The sequence below is a fragment of the Alexandromys fortis genome, unplaced genomic scaffold, assembly GCF_014885135.2.
Source record: "Alexandromys fortis isolate MF-2015 unplaced genomic scaffold, M_Fortis_MF-2015_v1.1 scaffold_54, whole genome shotgun sequence".
In the NCBI taxonomy this organism is placed as follows: domain Eukaryota; kingdom Metazoa; phylum Chordata; class Mammalia; order Rodentia; family Cricetidae; genus Alexandromys; species Alexandromys fortis.
Genome location: NW_026067958.1, coordinates 3,432,993 through 3,455,325, shown reverse-complemented (window position 1 = coordinate 3,455,325; position 22,333 = coordinate 3,432,993). Strand labels below are relative to the sequence as shown.

Sequence of the window (22,333 nt, the reverse complement as noted above, 5' to 3'; positions counted from 1 at the left end):
AGCTTCGCTTCTGCCTCTCTCCCCACTTCTCTGCTTCCCCCCTTCTCTGTCTCTCTCTCTCCTCTTCTTCCCCCCTCACTCCCCTTCTCTCTTCCCATCCATAACCCCCTGAATAAATATTCAACCTCATTCTGCATGTTGTGCCTATCCAAGTCTCTTGCCCGCCTGCCACATGTCTCCCTGCCTGGGACGAGCCACCACTCGAGGACAGGCAGCCATCTCTGCTGCCTGCTGCCTGAGATTGGCTACTCCCAGGGCCCGCTGCCTGCTGCCACATTGCCCGCTACCACTGTTTGGGGACCTATAGCATTTCTGCTTCCTGCAGCATTTTTAATTTTTCCATTACAGTATTTGTGAGTCTGGCTTATTTTGCCTAACATAATGTTCAATTGCACCAACTGTCTTGCAAATGTCAGGATTTCAGGTTTCTTTGTGGACACTGAAAATCTCATTCTATATTACATTTTCTTTATCTATCTATCATCCGTGAGTGCTTACATTCCCTGGCTATCACACATAGTATGAGTGTCTCTGTGCTGTGCTGACTTGTATATGAGTTCTTGATGTATAGACCTAAGAATGGCACAGATGGGTCTTATGGTAGCCCTGTATTCAAGGGTTTGTTGCTGTTGGTTTGTTTTGTTTTTACATTTACCGTGTGTGTGTGTGTGTGTGTGTGTGTGTGTGTGTGTGTGTGTGTATAGAGATCAGGAATTCAATTCAGATCATCAGGTTTGACATCAGTGTCTTTAACCACTAAGCCATCTTGCCCATTTCCATTCTCAGTTCATCTGAGGATCTTCTGTACTCATGTTCTCGGTTCTTAGAAATGCAAATATAATTCAGGGCCAAGCAAACAGCTATGGTGAAATGTTTGCCCAGCATGAAACACTACACAGGAGCCCCTCCAAAGAAAAAAGTCACACATATACACATATATGTGTGTGTATAAATATATCATATGTATATCATGCATACATGTGTATACATGTATATACAATTTGTATATATATACATGTATATATGTATATATATAATTTGCACACCATACTATTTAGCCTTTTAAAGTATATGTCTTCAGTGGTTAATTAATTTCAATTGTCAACCTGCTGTGAACTGGAGTGAAGAGGGAACCTCAGCTGAGAAACTTCCCAGTTGGCCTATGGGCATGTCTTGATTGCTAGTTGCTGTAGAAGGGCACAGCCCACTATGGGTGGTGCCATCCCTAGGCAGGAAGATCTGGACTGTATAGCAAAGCTATCTGAACACGAGCTGTGGGGCAAGCCAGAAAGCAAACCAGTAAGCAGCATTTCTTCTTTCTTCAAGGTTCTTGCCTGAGTTCCTGCCCTGCAGGGTGCAGCAGGACCTGGAGGTTTAAGATGAAATATATCCCCAACTTGCTTTAGGGCACGGTGGTTATCACAGCCCAGACTGCAAACCAAGATAACATTCTAGTAATTTTAGCATATTCACCAAGTATAACCTTGGCCCTGTCAAATTTCAGCACATTCTTGCCATTCTCTAAAGAAGCCTCCCTGAGGAAGCCTGCTTCCTCTTGTCCCAGGAAGCCCTTATTCACCACCGTGTAGGCTGCACCTTCCCCTCATCAAATGTGTTTATGTCTTTGCCTGTTATGGATAACTCATGTACATGGGACCATAAAATACGGGTTTTGTTTTCAATCTGGATTCTTTTCGTTGGTGCAGGTATGTCCACGGTTTATTCAGAAAAAAATTAAGGAGTCAATTCCAAAAGTGGTAACACAAGAATGTAGAGGAGAAAAAGTAATACCATGTCTCACCCTTTGCAGGGTCATGGCTGCACCCTCATCCCAAATGACAGATGGATAGAAGAAACTTTTTACAGGGGCTGGAGAGTGCTTTGTGGTCAACAGTTTGCACTCAGTGTGCAGAGGCCCACGGAGGATGGGCCACTACTTCCTGTGCCTCCAGATCCGAGGGATCTGATGCCCCCTTCTGATCTCCTCAGATACCTACACTCAGGTGCAGATGTGTGTGTGTGTGTGTGTGTGTGTGTGTGCACGTACATAACTAAAATATACAATGAACCTTTAAGAAAACGAAATATTTGAAAATTTTATTTAACAAAGTTTTATGTGATGTGGGAAGCTTTGAAAAATGAAGAGCCCAAGACTTAGAGAGAGCTATGGTGTTTGCTGTGTGTGCTAGGGCATTTCTCCTTGTCTGTACTCTTTTGAGAGCTCGTTTGGAAGTAAGCCCCTCCCTCTTTTTGGACAGTGATGGTGACTGACCTGGCATGGAGCAGACATGTTAACAAAGGCCTGAAATGAGCCAAGACGATGCAAGGAGCTAGAGTGGCAACTGCTGCATTGAGCCACTCTCTGGAACTTTCCAGCTCATCTCTGGAGTCTCCTCAGCTTTGTGAGTCAATATAATTACTTATTGATGAATTGCAACTTTCAATACCCTTTTGCTAAAAAAAAAATCTTAAATAATTCAGGCACCAAATCCATCCTGCAAAAATAAGACATTATGACCCTTTCTTTCTGTTCAAACAGAACCACAGAGTTCAAGAACTAACCTTGAATGATGCCAAGAGCCTCCAGAACTTCATTGAAACCTAAACAGAGTTATGATTTGTTTATCTTTGCATGAGGGGAGCAGAGATGTAGATGGCTTCCTAGAAGAAACAATTATCGAAGTTGTCACTGCACCGCTAGTTAAACATTAACTGACTGAACATCCATCCCCGCATCCATTTTTTTATTGACTCTCGATTCTAATGGTCTTTGGGCAGATCAATAGGGCAAAAACTGAATAGAAAATTGACCTTCCCAGTCTGAAAATTGTTCTAAGGTTTCTGAATGAAGCACAGAGGACTGGACAAACTCCACTTCCTCTCTTTGGCTCAAACAAACTGTTCAGCTATTCTGTTTTCAGAAACCTCAAAGCGTATCAGTTGACCAGCTGTCCTGAATGTGGCTTGGCAGGTTTGTGCATGGACACTGAATGAATTCTAAGGGGAAGAAAGAAAGAAAGAAAGAAAGAAAGAAAGAAAGAAAGAAAGAAAGAAAGAAAGAGCAAAAGCAGACGAGTGTGGGCAGATGTGATGGCGGTGAAGGGATCCGATGCAGCACGGGTGAATTTCACCCGCGTTTGGAAAGCCTGGAAAGAGGAGAGCCACTCAACCCCTGCTTGACTTTGTTTTCCTTAAAAGAGAACTCTTTTGCTTTGCCAAAACTATTCTGTGGGTCTTTCTCCGTTCATTTCTCACAAAAATTTAGTAGCCAGGACTGTGTATCGTGTTCTCAAGAGTTGCCTTTTTAGAAAGCTGAGGTTCTGAGGCTTACGTAGCAGCTTCCCAGGGATCTGTGGGAAAGCCTAGAAAGTATGTGAGCTCTCACCCTTAGTCTGACCCAGACCCCCCACCAAAGCTCATCTTCCCTGCAGAGCATGTGACTGGCAAGCTCACAGCTCATGGGAAGACTTAGAAGCGTTTACAGTTCACTTGTTTATGAATGAGGCAGAAGGGCTGTTTTTCTTGTCCCTGCATTCCATGACATTTACTGAGTGACTTTCTCCTTAGAGAGATCAGAAGCTTAGGACTATGTACCAGGACACCAGCGACAGAGTAACAGCTGGGGCAGTAGGGATGCTTTCAGATAGGCTGGCCCAGTCACCCTGGGTTGTATGGCCATTGCTGTGTTGGGCTAAGTGACTCCCAGAATACCTTCCACCTTCCTGACAGTCTGCTCTTGTCCTTTTAATTGCGTCTTCTTTTTTTTTTAATTTTTGTTTTTTGTTTTTTTTGAGACAGGGTTTCTCTGTGGCTTTGGAGCCTTTCCTGGAACTAGCTCTTGTAGACCAGGCTGGCCTCGAACTCACAGAGATCCGCCTGCCTCTGCTTCCCGAGTGCTTGGATTAAAGGCGTGCACCACCACCACCAGCCTTAATTGAGTCTTAAATAAACTAGAAGTTGTTTCTTCAATTAACCTGTTTATCTCCTGTTAGATTTCACCCTCAGCTATAGGAAATCATTGTTCTAGAAAAGCCTTCTGTGGTCATACTTGCTAAAACAAGTTTGCACCTTGTTTTAATTTAATTATTTCTTTGTATTTCTACGGATGTTTTGTTGGCAAGTATACCTAGGTATCACAACTGTGCAATGCCTGCAGAGGCCAAAAGAAGGCATTAGATAGGGTAGAACTGGAGTTACAGACAGTTGTGAGCTGCTGTTCAGGTGCTGGGAACTGAATCTGGGTCCTCTGCAAGAGCGGCACAAGATCTTAACTGCAGGGCCATCTCCAGCCCCAAAAGTTTGGATAATAAACGTGCCTCTTTAGTGTTGGAAAGTTAATCTTCATGATGGTTGATCTTTGCTGTCAACTTGACTAGATTTGGAATCCCTCCGGAGACACACTTCCGGACTTATGTGTTAGAGCATTTCCAGGCAGGTGTGACTGGGATGGGAAGGCCTCCCTGACTCGGGCAGCACAGTCTTGAAGGCTGGGATTCCAGACAGAATCAAAAGAGTAAGGGGAAAAGTAAAACAAGGATTAGCATTCATCTCTCTGCTTGGTCCTGACTGCGGACACAATAGGAACAGTTGCTTGACGTTCTCACCTTCATGCCTTCCCTGCTGCGAGAGACTGCATCCTGCAAACCATGAGCTAAGTAAGGTAAATGCAACCTTCCTTGAGCTGCTGTTGCCAGATATTTTTCCCCTGGCAACAAGAAAAATAACCAATCCATCCTCGATGCAGCAAGGGTGAGAGGTGATAGGGTCATGATGCTCTGCTCTCGCCATGGGATACACTCATTGGTGGATCAGTAGCTGGAAAGGTGTGTAGACAGGGGTGTTCTAATAAAAAAAATTACCTTGCTCTTTGCTTCCTGCTGCTGTTTCAATGTCAAAATACCAGAGAACGCACCAGGAAGAAGTGGTTTATCAGGGCTCCTTGTTTCAGAAGTTAGTGGTTTGTTGACTTCACTGATTTGGGGCTTGTGTGAGAGAACAGCATAGCAGAGAGAATATGGCAGGCACACTGGAATAAGGATGCTCGCCTGCTAACCAGGAAACAATGGAAAACAAAAGAAAGGAAAGGACCGGGGTTTGAATGTCCTCTTGAAGGACGCAGTTCTCTAACATACATAACCTGACCCCTCTACCATGCTCCAGCGTTACATGTTCCACCTCCTGCTCCACCTCTGTAGACCCTGCCTCCTGATAGCATAGCCGTTATCAAAAGGACTTTAGGAAAACATTTAAAAATGAACCTATACCAGAAGTCAAGGCATTGCTGAGTATCCAAAGAAAGAGTTCTAAAACTGTAGGATGAGAAGGCAACTGGGAAAAAAATGAGTAGATTCAAGTTGTGTTTGTTTTTACAGGAAAAAGAGCCGAGCATTTTAAAAGGCAAGATAGAGCAAGCAAGGCAAGTCGTAGGGTGCATACACACATTCATACATAGGGCATGCCAAGGAAAGTTAGCTACCTGCTTCCCCTTCCGATTTGCTTCATTTCTGTAATACTGGGACCGTTAATATTAACGTAGTCACATAGCCAATCAAAATGAATGACAATCACTCTTTAATTGGCAGGGACCATTAGCCTGAGCTCTGCTAATAAAGACCAACAAAGGCATTGTTTTCTGGAAGCGCCTCCAAACGCAATTTCTCTGCTTCTTGGCACATTCCCATTTCTTCCTCTGCCTCTGGCTGTCGTGCAGATGCAATGGCCATAGCTGAAACATTTTGAGAAATAAGGTGACCATATTCAATGAGTCAAGGCACAGAAGGAAGCTGGTTTTGGTGGAGCTGAGCCACCTCACTACCTGTGATTGCCAACTTCTACACAGAAGGGCAGTAGACTTCTATTGTGTTTTGAATACCCTTTCTGTATGGTTATTATACATAGACAAACTTATCCCACTGAGCTAGTGGCTTTGGTGGTGGGAGCTTAAAGACCTCTGTGTTGGTTTATGAAGTGAAATGGAGCTTGAAGGATGAGAGGGAAAGACTAGAGAAGGACGGCGAGATGTGGAGAGGGAGGCTTGACGTAGTAGAGCAAATAAGTAAAGCAGTGCATCTGCTTTGTGTCTGCGGCCTGGATAGTCTCTGGTCTCCAGATCAAATCACCACTCTCCTCTACCCAGATGTGGCTGCAAAAGCTGATTTCGATGCACTTCCAGTCAGCTTCTCTCCTCCTCCAGCTCGGTCTGGTTTGGTAAACCCGAGGCACAAGCTGGAGAGTGAGAATGAGCAGCCAAGCTGAGGACATGTTCAGCAGTGACTGCCCTACCCTTCTGAATTCTGCAGCCCTGGCCATGGCTGGGTTTTGGCTTGCCTCTGATGTTCCTGTAGGTACTGGGATATGCTCTTGTTGGATTTCCGTCACCACACCTCACCAAGTTTTCCCTTCATCAGCCCTCCTCTACCCCTTCGAAGTGAGTCATCTGCTTCCTGTTGGGCCCTGTTGGGACAGATTTTTGCTGGGTTAGGTCTTTTGTGAATCTAAGTCTATCGGCCTTTTAATTGTGATTAATGTTGCTATGCTTTGATAGCTCTCATTCCATTTTGAGCTTTTCCGTATAACCCACGCTGTAACAGAGCCAAGGGCGGGCTGAGACTCACCCTAAGAACATGAGCCAGTGTCTGTCCAAGGTTGACATCTGGAAGTTAAGATAATATCCCTCTTTAAGACTATAACTCCCAGGGACCTCAGACGGCCATTTAAGACACACCTCTCATTTGGACAGCTTTTTCCCACAGAGACACAAAGTGTTCTGCACTTGGATGTCTTTCTCATCGCAGCCCTGGTGTTGAACTAGCAGATGATTAGCATGGCAAATGCTCTAGCGCTGAGCTATATCCTAAATGCTACCTTGCATTATATGTGGTGGGGGAGGCAGATTTTTTTGTTTTATTTTGAGATAGTATTTTGCTATGCGGTTCATGTTGGCCTTGAACTCATGATTTTCTTGCACCAGCCTCCCAGGATTGCTGATATGAGACAACCATATTCTTTTACTTTTTTGTTTATATTTTAATATATTATTAAATTTAATATAGTATATATATATTTGCTTATTCTGTCTTTGTGTCTATTGTAATAAATTGATTAACTCAGAAACTGTCTTTGTCATTTGAGTAGAAACTCTTATCCAGTTAAGATTGTCAACAACTACTAAGGAACTGGACCACTTTGTTTGACCTGGCATGACAGCCCCTGACTGGGGCAAGCCCTGAGGTTGCTGACCCCAGTCCATGGTGAAGTCAACAGCTTTATGCTGTGACTCTCACAAGTGTATCAGGCCTGGGTAGAGACAAAGAATAAGTTGGAAGTCAGCTAGCTGTATATACCATGAAGGGTTGAATCAGTGACCAAATTATCAGTGTTGAAATAATAACCCAGAGATTGTCAAGAGTGACAGAGAAAGAAAGGATAAGACAGAAGTCTGGGGATTGCAGAGTGGCTACATTCCTGGAGGCCCTACAGTCGGAGGCTGTGGGGTAGGAAGGGGCTGCACGCTAGCACTTGACATGTGAGACACTTGAATCAATGAGCCCAGAAGAGGTCAGATAGCATCTGAGGGCTTCTAAATATCCCCAGAAGGGTTAGAACGAATAGGAAAAGCCAGGCAAAATGCCAAATGGTGTTCAGAGAAAGAAATATTCTCCAAGGCTATCCCATCACTTGGGAACAGGTGGAGGAGGGTGGGCTTGGCACAGGCCTTGAAGAAGGGAGCCTTTCCGCCTGGCATAGCTGGAGAGAGTTCAGGTGAGAAGGCTGGGTAAGGCTATGGGACCAGGCATGCCCAAGGAGTGTTTAGAGTCAACTGGATTAACTGGAGTCCACGGAGAGGAATAAAGAAAACACGGAGAGGTACAGCAGGGACACCGAGACCATCTCTAGAATCAATGAGTGATTTACTGGATGGACTCGCAATACTTAGGCAATGATTATGACTATGAGCAAAAGGAACTAGAATAAAATCAGTCAAGGGAGAGATACGGGAGAGAGATGTCTGGAAGAAACAAGACAAGCTTCTAGGGCTTCTTGGAAGTTCTAGGATGTGGTTAATTCTCACTGAAGAAAAAGTAACAGACAGTAAGCTGTCACTTAGAAGAGCACCAAAGTCCAGACTTTTCCCAAAGAATTTTACAGTGTCATCTTTTCCTCAACAGTGTGCAAACCCTAGACTCCAGGAAGAAAAGGTATTCTGCATGAACCACACTGTTTACACAGTTTAAACACACTGACAAACTCTTACCAGTTCAGAAATGATAGGGACCCTCCTAAACCCAAGTTGTCAGAGTTAGCCAAGGGTCAACCTTGGTAGCAGACCTTGCTCAGCTAGCATCTGAAGTGTGCCATGTTCTGTGCAAGGAATTACTAAGGCTTTACCCCAGGAAGACATTAGACACAAGCTTAAGGGCACTGTCTAGACACTAGCAAGACTCATGGAGATGAAGACAGGTTCATCCGGAAGTAAAATGTAGGATGTAGGATTCAGAATTATTGGAATTATTGGAAGAAGGGACCATGGACTACAGAGGGTCCAGTCTTTTGCAGGTCAGAGAGACTGGGAACCAGATGCTGAGTTGGCAAGAAAACACACAGACTTCTTTTCTGGGGGATAAAATCTTCTCTTTTTTTTTTATTATTTCTGTTGCTTTTTTTTTTTTTTTTAGAAAAAAACTCTACTCTTTTTGTGTTCTGTTCCACTACCCTGATATTTCCCTTCTTTCTCTTTCCTATGACTTCCTTTTTTTCTTTTTCCCATATATATATATATATGTATATATATATATTACATGATATATAATATATGTTGTATATGCATATATATGGCTTATATGCCCCCAAAGAATCTTTCAAGCAATATAAAAGTTACAAATGGTTACATTTTATTTTTAAGTGAATGATTCCAATGAATACAAGTAAAAAAAATTTCCCACTTCCCTTACGTGATTAAACATTTTATGTATTACAGGTAAAACAAATTATCCCCAAGAACCCCATACAGTTAAATGTTTATCTTTTACACTTCTCATAGACCAGGACCCTTTCTGCCATAACTGTTTATATAGATAGAAGATTTTATAATTGCCAGAAAAACAGCTTACTAGTTTCACTTCCTATATTTTAGAGTCCAGTTTAATTATCTTTTTTATTTGTTTGTTTTTTTTGAGACAGGGTTTCTCTGTGACTTTGGAGCCTGACCTGGAACTAGCTCTTGTAGAACAGGCTGGCCTCGAACTCACAGAGATCCACCTGCCCCTGCCTCCCAAGTGCTGGGATTAAAGGTATGCTCCTCCGCAGCCACCTGGCTAGTCCAACTATCTTAAGTAACCATCTAATTCTTCATTTTCTGGTTACGTGAATTGAATTGTTTAAAGCGTTGTTTCAGCTATGATGCACACTGGAGCCTGTCAATACATTTCCCAGTATCAAAAGAGCGTGAGCGAGCCTGACTCCTGGACTCTGCTGTTCTCCTTACTCATTAGCTAAATCATAGTCTGTATGAATCACTCAAGAGAAACTCATAAGCCTTAGCTGTGTGACACTTTCCTGTTCCTGTTCGCTACTCTGCAGCTCCTGCTTTATCAAGGGTGAGGGTACTACTGTATCCTACCTTCTATATTCATTTCTCCCCTTTAACCTCTGTCACAATCTCTGAAACTCAGCTCCGGTGATGCCCCCTCCAGTGAAGTGCCTCACAATCCCTTGGACAGTGTGTGGATGGGGGCAGCTTGAGCGCACAGGAGAGTACAGGGCCAGAGGAATCCCTCGGGTGGATATGACCATAAGTGGGAGGATGATGCTGTTTGACGGCTAGCTGAGAATTCCTTCTGGTGGCCTCTTTGTCTCCCAGAGCATCTTCAAGATAGCAGAGTTGGTAGTTTCAGTTCAAGGTGACTTTTGGATCAAAAAAGCTGTCCTATGCTCATGGAGAAAGCTTGGTGGCAGGGGCAGAGGGACACATGAATAAAGTCTCCATCCCTGCAAGCATGCCTGAAATTTCATTTTTTGTTTCATTTACTTTTTAGTGGTAAGGATGGATTCTAGGACTTTGGACATGTTAAGTGAGGTGCTCTAGCCCTGAGCTAAATCCCCCTTGCCCTGTTGAGATAGTTTTTAATCAAAGGAAACTACTACGATTGATATTATTTTATTTATCTAGATATGAAGGGAAAAGCAGAGCCAGAAGATGAAAGATTTTTTTTTTTGAGAATCTTGTCTACTAACATAAACAACACTGTGAGAAAATGTGGAGGAAAGAATAAACTCATTAATAACCTCACCTCTGTTGTATCCATTTTCTTTTATGTCCTGGTCTTTTTAAAAATTCTTTGCCCATTGTAACTGCAAATGCTTCCATAGGGTTTTATGGTTTTACTCATAGGATTCAAGTAATTTTGTGTCTTGTTTTTACAAGGTGGTACAGAATTTTCATATTTATTCGTATTAAGTCCTGTCCTCTTTGTAAGGGAGACCTATTACTTCCTTAATCAGCAATTAGGGACTAATAGCCCTTTATCAGGAAGACAGGTCTCTGTACTTTACCACCCCCTCCCCAAATCAGGTCATGATTATATAGAGAAGTCTGAGTGCTGGGGTGGGGTCAGAAGGGCAGTCTTTGGAAGAGGAAGCCCAAGGACACCACAGGCCAAGCCCATGACCTTGAACACACAATTCTCCCTTCAGCTAAGCTGTCTGGGTTAACAAGGAAAACAAAATGTAAATCCGCAGACTGGAGAATTGGTACTAAAAGGTTTTCAGATATAGTTGCAAAGGAGGCAATGTTGATGCAGAGACAGGGAAGGGTACAATTAAAACACTAAGAAACCATGGGCTGGGTTGTTACAGGGCCAGGGCCAGTGAATTCTTTCAGGTGAAAAGAGCGGAATGAGGGAAGCCTCTCTAGGCTTGGCTACAGTTCAGGCATAGTTCCTGTTTTCTCCCTAGGTAACAGAGAAACAAAAGTCCCAAAGAAATGTGTTCCTTTGTGACCCGAGTACTTGTGAGTGCTATAAGATCTTGGCACGAGCTCTCCTGCTGTGTCTGAAGTTGGAGTAGTAATTTGGGAGAAAGAACATTAGGAATGTGATCTTCCATTTACAAGTTACCAATAAACAGGGTCACGGAAAGTTTGAGGGACCCATGGGAATTCCTCTTTAATGATCTTAAGCAAAATGGGAAGTCACATCAATTAAGCAATTTCAGACATCTTGTATGGTGTAAATGCGCTGCTTCTCCATTTACACAGAGAAAAACAAGACACCCCCTTTTTTTTTTTTGATCTAGCAGTTTGAGTCTGCATCCTAGTGATTCTCTGTGATTAAAAAAAAAACAGTTCTCAACATGAAGTGTGTGTGTGTGTGTGTGTGTGTGTGTGTCTTAGTGTGGAAATATCATTCTCTTGTTTCTTGTCCAGTTTCTTGTCTCTGCCCATTTGCCACTGGGCAGACCCATTTCCAGTACAGCTGTAACAAGGAACCCTGCATATCTCCAGCCCTGCTCCTTTCTACCTGTGCAGGCCATATGCACTTTTTGGCTTGACTTCTGTGTCAACATTTTATGGAAGATTCTTTAGATGTTTCACATCTAGAAGGAATTCTCTCCCTGTCTCTCTCCCTCCCTTTCTTTCTTTCATTTTTCCTTTTGATTGAAAATAGATTTCTTTCTCTGTCACATAATACATCCTGTTTATGGCTTCTCCTTCCTTTACTTCTCCTAGTCTCTCCCCGCCTCCCCTTCCATCAGATCCACATCCTTTCTGTCTCTCCTTAGAAAACAAACAGGCTTCTGTGGGATAATAATAAATTATAATAAAATAAAACAAAGACTAACACATCAGACCTGGACAAAACAAACAGAAAGAAAAGAGCCCAAGAAAAGGCTCAAGAAACAAGAGACCCCTTATTTGCATACTCTGGAGCCTTGTAAAAACACTAAACTGAAAGCCTTAATACATATGTAAAGGACCTATGGGGTAAAAGGAGAGAAGAAAAAATATAAATAAAATAAAGAATAAAAAAATAGTAAGATAAAATTTTAAGAGTGGTTAGTTTCCCCAGTAAGACTCTCTAGGAGCAAGCGGCTTTCATTTGCGAATCGCTCTCAGTTGGGGGGAGTCTCCTTTCTTAAGATGAAATTTTCTCTCCTCTTGCCATCATTATTTTCTCGACATATCAGCATGTGATTACACATTGTTTTGAGAGAATCTGTCATTTTGCATGAGTTAGTTTTGTCTTCCCAATTAACTAACTTGAAAATAATCCATCGGGTTCCCCTGCCTGATTTTCTGACATTGACTACTGGGAGTTTGGACTTTGGATAGTGTTCTGGGTGGTTTGCTCAGTCTTATTTATTTGAGACAGGCTCAGGTTTGGAAGCCTGGCCTTGAACTTACTATACAGCCAAGAATTACTCTAAACTTCTGATATTCTTGCCTCTGCCTCCTGAGTTCTGGGTTTGTAAACACGAACCATGGCTGCTTTATGAGGCGCTGGCAACAAACTCAAGATCTTTTTAGGTCAGCACTCTGCTCGGAACTGCATCTCCAGCCTGAATTCTTTCTGAGAAACTTTCTCAGTTACCATTCATTTAGCAGTTTTTATTGAACACCTACCATGCAGAGGACAGTGACGAGGGCCCTGAGACGATGAGGATGAACAAGATGGAGCACTCTGCACTACTCAGCAAAATCCGTTTCACTAAGAAAATTTTTATTATTTCTTATGGCTTCTCACAAAACTCACCGATTTGGGTAATAGGAAACTAGGATTTCTTGGAATGAATGCTTTGTCTTTTGAAGTTTGATAAAGGTAAAGATAACTGTTTCCACAGGTAATGGGGAAGCAGAGTTCCAAAGAAGCCTGTTTCTTTAGGACCTGGTACTTTGAGAGTGCTACAAGGTCTTGGCACGAGCTCTCCTGTTCTAGTCTGAAGACTGATTGGTAGTTTGGGGAAAAGAACATTGGGGAAGCAAGCTTCCATTTACAAGTTACTAATTTGCATTGTAACTTTGATCTCGGTAACCATGAATACAAGCCTCAGAGAACCATGAAAAAGATCACAATGAAATCAGGTTATTTGAAGGAAACTGGGAGGAACTTACTGAGATCATCAGCCTTGAGTCAGCTTCCTGGGTCTTGTGAGTCCCCCCCTCCCCAAGGAGGGACCAGTACAATCTGGAGGAAGGGGCTACATAAACAAACAAAACCAGTCCTTTTCAGAGTGGGGGCTTCCTGCTTTGAGCAGCAGTTGCTGGGTTATCATTCCCACACTGTTGATTCCTGCAGACCTGGTCTGTGTGATTCATCCACAGTACTCTGGATGTGCAGAGAAAGGTTTCCAAGCAACAAAGCCAACATCACAGCTGCAATAAGCCTGCCTTTCAAACTACTGCGGCTACCATGTAACTCCCCCTCTAAGTACTCAAGATTGCTAAATACAAGTTTTGGCACAGAAATTCATTTCTGTGTTAAGAGTTTAAAGCTAGGCCATTCTGGTTATAGTGGCACACACCTTTAATCCTAGCATTCAGGAGGCAGAGGCAGAGGCAGGAATCTCTGTGAGTCTGAGGTCAGCCTTGTCGAGACAGACCCTTGTTTGAGCTGTATACCTATATCTGTATATACATACAAAGAGATACTATATTGAATGCAGGTGCACAGTGTTAATGGGAGAGCCCAGATAAAATCTAACTTGATATACCTGGAGGGGACCTCTTGATTCTGAGTCTTGGCCTGATATCGGGGATCTAAACTGTCAGCAGTTAATCTCTCTCTCTCTCTCTCTCTCTCTCTCTCTCTCTCTCTCTCTCTCAAGTATATATCTGATAATTTATGAACCAGAGACAGTGATGATATGGTTGCCCCTCTCTATGCTGTGAATATGTTTATATCATTGGTTAATAAAGAAGCTGCTTTGGCCTACGGCAGGGCAGACTATAGCTAGGTGGGAAAGCCAAACTGAATACAGGGAGGAAGAAGGTGGAGTCGAGGGAGACACCAGCAGCTGCTGGAGAAGCAAGATGTGAGGTAGCAAGCCATGAGCCTTGTGGTAAAATATAGAATAATAGAAATGGTGGACAGAAGGGAAACCTCTAGTTACACAGTAATAACTTAATAAAACAACATGTGGGTTTTTTTTTTCTTTCCTTTTCTTTGTTGTTGTTGTGTTTTTTTTTTTCAAGATGGGGTTTCTGTGTGTAGCCCTAGTTGTCCTGGAACTCACTCTTTAGACAGGCTGGCCTTAAACTCGGAGACCCTCCTGCCTCTGCCTCCCCAGTGCAAGGATAAAAAGAGTGCACCACCACCCACACCCTGCTTAAACAGAGCAGTTTTAACAGTATAACACAAGTTCTATGAGTGTAATAGCTCAAAAAACCCTGCTCTGTATTGTATGTAGGGTTGGTACTGTCTTTGGAGAGAATGATTAACTTACACCATAGAAAGTAAAATCACAGATCAGGAGTCTTCAGCCCTTACTCTGGTCAAAATCACATTTCTGCCCAGATTAAGTCTTTGTCAAATGTATACGCCAGTGACCATGAGCTGGTCATTGGCCTTCTTCCTTGTGACAGTGGAAATGAACAGGTAACATGGTGGGCCCATGGGATGATTTATTCAAATTACAGAAAAGCCTGGGCTGCCCTCCTTCCCAGGATAAGAGACGCTCTCTGGGTCTGATGAAATAGAGTTCCCAGTAAGGGTCTTTACTATTCTTATTTTGCTACTTTCTATTAAGGTAGTGTTGTAGCTGGTAGCTTTTTCTTAGCATCTTACAAAGGATTAGTCTTCCATGGCATTAAATATAATGATTGTCCCTATATTGTCTCCATCCAGATTCCAACTTGTCCCCATCACCTCCCTCTGTACTGCAATGGCAGCACACGACAGTGTTCCTAGGCCATGGGCAGGATGGAGGATCCTCGGCAGTGAGCTCACATGCCTCTCAAGGGGCCTTTCTTCTCAAAGTCCCACCATTTTCCTCTCACTTGGCCCTTGTTCCTTTCTTGGGGCCCTGATTTAAAGTTAGCTCTAAACACAGGAAACAGTCCACCCAGTGCTCAAGGACATCTGACAGCCAACATCCCAATATTAATGTAGGTCACACCTACCCAAACTCTCTGCCTTGCCTATCATTGTGACTTTCATTTCAACCAGGTGCCAAACAATCACTAATGGATATTTACAGAGGAAATGGTAACTTGCTGCAACCCAGTTTAAGACATGATCTAGTCTCTTTGGTCTTACCTATAAAGGATTTAGGACATAAAATTGTCCTGGCTGGCTGGGGCTTCTCTGTTTCCTTTCCCAACCCTTTACTTCAGATCTCCAGTTAGGAACAGAGCATTACATAAAACAAGTTTACATAACAGCAGCCGTGCCACATAATCACATATTATGGCTGGTGATAAAGAAAAAATAAGCATTTCCCATAGCATGACTCTCTCAAAAGAATTTAAATTACAAACCTAAACTGAAACCTCCTGGGTTTTACTAGAGTTACAGAACTGATAATGTCCAACTGGGATATATAAATTACCATGTTTAGAGACACCACTTGACTCTTAATCAAATGCTCCTGCTACTTAATCTAAGGTGCAATCCCTCTTGATAATTGGCAGGTGATATTTTCATAGGAAGCCGAGTCTATTTATACGCACGCGTGTGCGCGCGCGCGTGTGTGTGTGTGTGTGTGTGTGTGCGTGTGTGTGTGTGTGTGTTTAAGCTGTGCCCTCTGTCCTATTGGCTGAGGAAGTGAAGAATCATTCTAGCTTTTGAAATATTTAGCTTCTAGGAAGCTGAAAACCTTGGATGTTGCAGTTGTCTTCTTTGCGGGTGGTTTGGGAAAAGGAAAGATTGTTTTAAGAGCATGGTTGGGGTCTGTTTTGTAGTGTGCTGTGTGGGCTGCAAGTTCTTCCCACTTTACAGATTAAGCCAAACTGCCTGTTGAGAAAGGTTTGTTAGCCAGCTTTTGTTTATAAAACACCAGAAGCTCGGGAATGTTAAATATATGAGCCCAGTACTCGAAAGTGAGTTTAGAGCCGATATTTCTAATATTTAGCCTGGAGTCCATGAACTTTCTCTACTAAAACCGCCATTGAATCCCACATCTGATGAAAGGAGACTAACCTCAGTATGACAAACCTGATTGTGCCAGGCCTCCTTTCTGGAGGTGAGATTGTGATCTGAGGTGAACAGCTGTATAAGCCAGGACAGTCGGAGATTAAACGCAGGTGGCCAACAGGAAATGTTATGCTGCCCATAGTTTCACACTTGTTTCTTGGTGCCCTGCATGCTGAAAACTGAATCTCCTTGCTAGGTGGCTGCAAAGTTCCGATAAAGACGTTTTGTTTTGGTCTGTGTTTCTGGGGGATGGCGTAACTATGCAGCCTGACCAACAAATGCCACACAGCCCTGACGAATGACTCATGAGCTCAACTGTAAGATCTTGCGTCAGTTTCAAAATATCATTTATAATTACCTAAGCCACATAGCCAAGAGCTTATCACAACTCATTATACTATCTTGACTCTGTTCTAATTTAATCTTTATTTTTCTAAAAAAAATGTGTATGGTGAAGAAAAAGACGATGTATTGTAGATATCTATATTAAAATACTTTTATATAATAAAAGTTTCCTAAGTTAATGTTGAATTGTTTTCAAGTTGTATATATTTTTTAAACATAGGATCTCAAGTAAGATTGACCTTGAACCCCCTATATAGAAAGGATGACCTTGAACTTCTGACCTCTTGGCTCTAGAGTGCTGGAATTATGGGCATGTACCACACACCCAGTTTACGTAGTGTCAGGACTTGAACTCAAGAACTTGTGTATGCTAAGCACTCTACCATGGAGCTACATGCCCAGCCCTAGAAGTTAGAAAATTAAAAAAAAAATTACAATCTCGGTAGAGCAAAAATAGCCCTGTCCCCAAGGAAAACAAACCTTTAACTGTTATTTTGTTGTTTTGTTGTTACAGTTTCTGTTAACCATCTTATATTCTTCCTCCCTCCCTCTTTCTGTCTCTTTCTTTCCCCACCCCCTCGTTTCCTGAGAAATGGACTAAGATGGAGTCGATATGACCCTGAACTCTCCATCTTCTCGCCTTCTGCCTGTATCCAGAGTGTTGGGATCCTGAGTCTGGGCCACCACACACTACTTCTGTGTGGAAGTGTGGAACAGTGCCGGGGCTGGGGAAACAGCTCAACTGTTCAGAGCACTTGCAGAGAGTCAGGAGTTTGGTCACCAGTAGCCAAAGGGCAAATCACAGGCTTCTGACACTCCAGTTCCAGGAGATGCATCACCCTCTTCTGGTCTCCCAGGGCACTGTAAAAAGGCGCCGGCGTGTGCACACACACACACCACACACACACACACACACACACATAGACACCACATGTTTTAAACATTTAAAGACAATGGTGATGTTAGAGTGAATTTCTTTCTGTTTCTCTTATCACCAAGCTAATTAGAAGAGAGAGAAGGGAAAAAAACCAGTATCTTCTGTAGACAATATAGTGAAAAGAGAATAAGAACACTTAGCTATAAAACAGAGAGATGGCACCCTGAGCTTAGGTGTCCCTTGTCAGCTGTTGTCACTGGGTGATCCACAGTTGAGAATGATTGATAGTTTCATCACTAAAAATAGCTTCTCTTAAGAATGGTAGCTAGTGAGTTGAATTCCACCGTGCATGGTAGAGTGGGAACTGCCTTTCTATTAAATAAGGATGCAGGCCTGTTTAACCTCTGCAAAGGAAGTCTTTGCTCGCAGCCCTCCTAGTGTGTGTGGTCAGGTGAAGGCGGAGCTATTTTATCAAGCCACCTGCTCTCCTGTGGGATTGCTGACAGCCAAGCCTCTTTATGTCATGAGCATAGCTAATAAATGGGGTCACTAGTTCCCATCTTCCCAGAGGGTGACATTTGGTAACAGGCCAAGCAAAAGAGAGCGACAGGCACGTGGGAGGGGCGTTGTCCAGCCAGGAAGGAAGGTTGAGCTCAGAGCCTCGGGAGTGAAGGAAGCAGAAAGGGTCTGGAGGCGTGTGGGCCACAGCAGAGTTATTTACGGGGTGCAACTTTCCTTGGAGACATTTTAGGAGCCGGCTGGGTTGTGGGCGTCCGGGGAAGAGGTGCTTTGTCCCAGGGTGTATGTTTGGTAGGGCAGGTGGCATGGCGGAACAGAGGGGCACCTTCGCAGCCCTCCCTGCACCTCAGCCACCCCACCCCCACCCTCTCTCTGCTCCGCCCCGCCCCCATCCCCACCCACCCTTCTCAGGTTTCCCTGGGAGTCGCCATGGCAACAGACGCTGGCTTTGGGATTGATCCTTTCTGAACTCAGAGGGCTGGCGCACAGCCTGCGGGCATGGCGGACGCTGAGACTGAGAACTGGGAGGACACGTCAAAGACCCAAGGGTGCCGGAGGATTCTCGAGACCCTCCAGGGGGCTATTGAACAATTTCAATACAACCCCAGGTGACCTTCCCGCTGAGCCCACGCACCCCAGAGCAGGCCCACAGCCTCGTGTCTTTTGATTTCTTAAGTAAACCGTAGGTTAAAAGCTCAGGCTCAGGGCTGGATTTCAATTCTGCCTAGCTTCTCACCCCGACCTGACTTAGGTGGTTTACTTCTCCGTCTCTATTATCTCACCTGGGAACAGGACAGTGGCCAACTGTGCCTGCTTGTCATCGAGCACGGCATGTTAAATGTGTTCACCCAAGTATGCTCTAGAAGAGAGCCATACAGTAATGACAGAGAGCTGCTTTAAGAAAAATACCAGAGACTCCAGCTTTTAAACACAGATTTCTTTGGCTATTCTAAGGCTGAAAGTCCAAGTACTGGGCACTGGTTTGGTGTCTTGTAGTCCTTTCCCATAAACACTTTCTTTGGGACCTGCAGAGGGGCTGTCTCCCAACTTCCCCACTCTCTACCACCACCACCCTGCCTCTTATAACGGTACAGTTCTATTTCAGAGGCTCCCACATCATGATCCGTTCAGCTCTCTTGACCCCATATTCTAGAAGCCATCAACAAGTAGGGTGTTGACATGGATTTTCTTAGAACTAGAGCACTTCCCAAAAGCACAGAGACAGCCAGTCATACGCGTTTGTGTTATTTCAGGATCCTTGGCTTTCATTTCTCCTTCTTGGGATTCTGTGACCTCAACCCTACTATTGTTATTTGGATAATGTAGAGTTGACATTTCTTGTGTGTGTGTGTTGGGGGTGGGGAACATTTTTCTTAAAACACCTTTTCAAAGTAGTGGGCACAAAAGCCTGGGTTAACTGCTATAAGATGCAGTTTCATAGGCGGAGGCTTCAGGGAGCCAGGTAATTGGTTCCAGGCAATCCCAACACCATGGTAGCTCCAGGTTGCTGGGGCGTGGATGGGGGTAGGGCAGTTGCCTATAGCTGGACCAGTCCAATAGTGGGCTTGACTCAGTGACACAATCCTGTTGAGCCCAGCCTCCCGAGTGCAACTGTATTAAACAATAGGTACGTTGATCAAACAGAGTCAGAGTACACGCAGACCCTGATAAAGGTACATAAAGACCCTGATAGGTGTCAAAAGCACATATCACAGGCAGTTCACGGTAGACACCAGTGGATTACACTATGTGTAATCTGTTCCTAAGAGTCCCTTTCTCCTGGATTTCTTGACATTCCACCGTGGAATAAGTCCCCAACAACATTCCAGCCAGACTCAAGGGACTGACTGACTTCTGCCGAGTACCATACTAACATACATTGACTGGATCCAGAAACCACTAACGCCCATAACCTTTTTTCTTCAGTGAACCAGGTTGGAGTTCTGAAATGAGTGGGAGAAGCTGAACACCCCCCAACACCCAGTGACCTGAGCATAGCTGGGTTAGGGCCTGGGAAGACAGCCATTCACACAAAGACAGCTCAACCCTGGTGAAGTAGACATTCTAGTTAGGAATCAACGGCAAACTAGTTAAGTCAGCGACCATATGAGTCAGGCAGCATGGACAGAGAGACAGAAGCAAAGGGTAGCAGAGGAAATCGTGTGTGCACGTTACACACCCCCAAGTCACCGAGTAGAAAAAAAGGGGGGAATTATAATTTTAGATATGGCTCTCAGAAATACTTCACTGTGCTGACATTAAGAAGAAATTGCAGGGAGGAGCCAGGCAGATAGATCTGGAGCCAAAACCCTGGCTGAGAGAAAGGGAAGGTAGGGAGTCTGGGTATAGGAATACAGGAGGCCTGCATGGCTGTAGCATAGAGTGGGGTGAGGCAAAAGAGAGATGGCCAGATTCCACGGTCTTAGATCGCCACAAAGACTTCAGCTTTTATTTCCAAGGAGGTGGGAGGCCAGGAGGGTATTGACGTAGAGTCCCAACATTCTCTGACTTACCTATCTACTGGTTTGCTCTGCTGTTTTGACAATAGACCACAACAGGGACAAGGGCACAAGTGGGGAAACCAGCTAGGGGACTTGTATAATATCTATCCAGGAGGATGGCCTTGGAGAGTTGCTATGAGGGCCTGAGTGTATCTTCAGCCATGTACAAAGCTGGGCATAGTGAAGCAAATCTGTAAGCCCAGCTCGGGGGTGGGGGTCCCAGCTGCTCACTGCCAGCCACTAATCTAGCTGATGCAGCTAGAAGCCGGAATTCATCAAGTGGTTTCATTCCAAAAACAAGGAGGCACACAATAGAGGAAGACACTCAACCTTGACTTCTGGCTTCCCATGCTCACACACAAGCAGATAAGCAGACAATGCTTGTGGAAATTGTGGTCATGTGGTCGCTGGAGAACAGGAGGCGGTCCTTGGAGGAGCTGAAGATGTGATCAGATTCTTATTACTCCTTTAAAAAGGGATTGGTTAAGTTTACTGATGGACTGCCATGCCTAGGACAGTCTCCAAGGTTTCTGACTTGAGTAGCTGGAAGAATGGGGTTGCAGTTAATTTTGTTGGTAAAGGGAATGTGAGCAACAGGATGGGGTGATGTGATCAGCTCCCCTTGGGATACAGAATATCAGCAGTGACTGTTGAAACATCTATTTAAGCAGTTCAGTAGTGAGGCCTGCAGATTGGACGAGGGGTCCAGTTTGGTATATCAATTTGGAAATAATTTGTAAAATGATGCTGTGTTAAGTAAACTATAAGATTTGGTAATATCAGCCAGAAAATACATATATAAATTTATATATATATATACATATATAACATACAGATATATATTGATTTTTGATTTGATATAATATATATCAAATATATCTTTGAAACAGAAAACAATAAAAGACTATTTTCCTTAAATAACATTGAGCCATTCAGCACAGTGAAAATTTAGCACCTCTAATGTCATCTTCATTGACTAATTCGCTAACCAGCATTTGTGAGGATGGACTATTCTAGGGCTCAGTGGGATGTGTTGCTGCAGCCTATTAATAAATATTCATGGGTCTGTTTCATATAAGTTAGCATATTAATTTTGTGTCTAATTTGTTAAACATAATTGTTATCTCCCAAGACTATCATTTATGCATAATGAGCAACCCATTATTTGGGAGAATTGCACAGACTCTAAATAAGGGCTGTGTAGAAACCACTTAGCTAAGGCCTTGGGATGTGGGCTTTCACTCTAGACTGTGCTGTTAGCATCTAAAATTAGAGCTACTTCAGATTTGAAGAGAAGCTGAAGAATGAACCTTCATATTTTATTTAGATTCTGGATGAGCCGGATCTTTCTAAATCAATCAATCATACAAGAAGTTAAAACTGGGGTGGGGACCTTACACTCCCAGATCTGTCCCCCACCCCTAGTTTACAGTTTTAGATGAGTTATTTGCCTTTGTTAAACCTCAGTTTCCGCAGCCTTGAAACAAGATGTTGGAAAATTACTGGAAGAAGAAAAAGTGTAGATTAAAGCATACATCTCAACAAAGCCTCTGGGGCAAGCTGCTCTATAAATAGGTGTATTGTTTTTAAACACTCCAGAGGGTTTATCTGTAAAATTACATATTTTATCATTGCCCTGTTATAGTTACAGAAAGAATAACCAAACATATTATGCTGTTTCTGAACCATAACCTGAAATAACATATTGATAATAAAAGCTATTCACACACAAAATTATCCACATTCTATAAAACTACTACTCAAATAAAGTGGGTTTTTTTTTTTGCCTAAAATAGGAAGGAATAAAAGAACATAAATGTCAAGCCTAAGAGAAAATGAAGTTGAATAGAGAAAAGAAGCCACTTAGCACTGGGGGAGGGTGAAAGATTACAGCTCTAGACTGGAAGAATAACAGGAGGTCTCTTAAATGTACAGGGTGCAGACTGTAGGGAATCAGGGCACAT

General features: G+C 43.4%; 1 protein-coding gene and 1 long non-coding RNA gene across 4 annotated transcripts in view; one reads left to right on the top strand and one right to left on the bottom strand.

Annotated features, from left to right (window-relative positions):
* Positions 1-16,328, bottom strand: part of LOC126507821 (uncharacterized) — a 63,774-nt gene extending 47,446 nt beyond the window's left edge. For 2 of the 3 annotated variants that reach the window (XR_007593648.1, XR_007593647.1), the window contains exon 1: positions 16,134-16,328. This is a non-coding gene — a long non-coding RNA (uncharacterized lncRNA). The remainder of the gene's footprint in view (positions 1-16,133) is intronic. The other variant, XR_007593646.1, reaches the window with a different exon arrangement.
* A 2,038-nt stretch (positions 16,329-18,366) lies between these two features.
* The window catches only part of CUNH10orf67 (chromosome unknown C10orf67 homolog), a 76,467-nt gene continuing 72,500 nt past the window's right edge, over positions 18,367-22,333 (top strand). The window contains exon 1 of the mRNA XM_050152698.1: positions 18,367-18,476. Within this exon, the coding sequence (XP_050008655.1) occupies positions 18,367-18,476 (110 nt within the window). The remainder of the gene's footprint in view (positions 18,477-22,333) is intronic.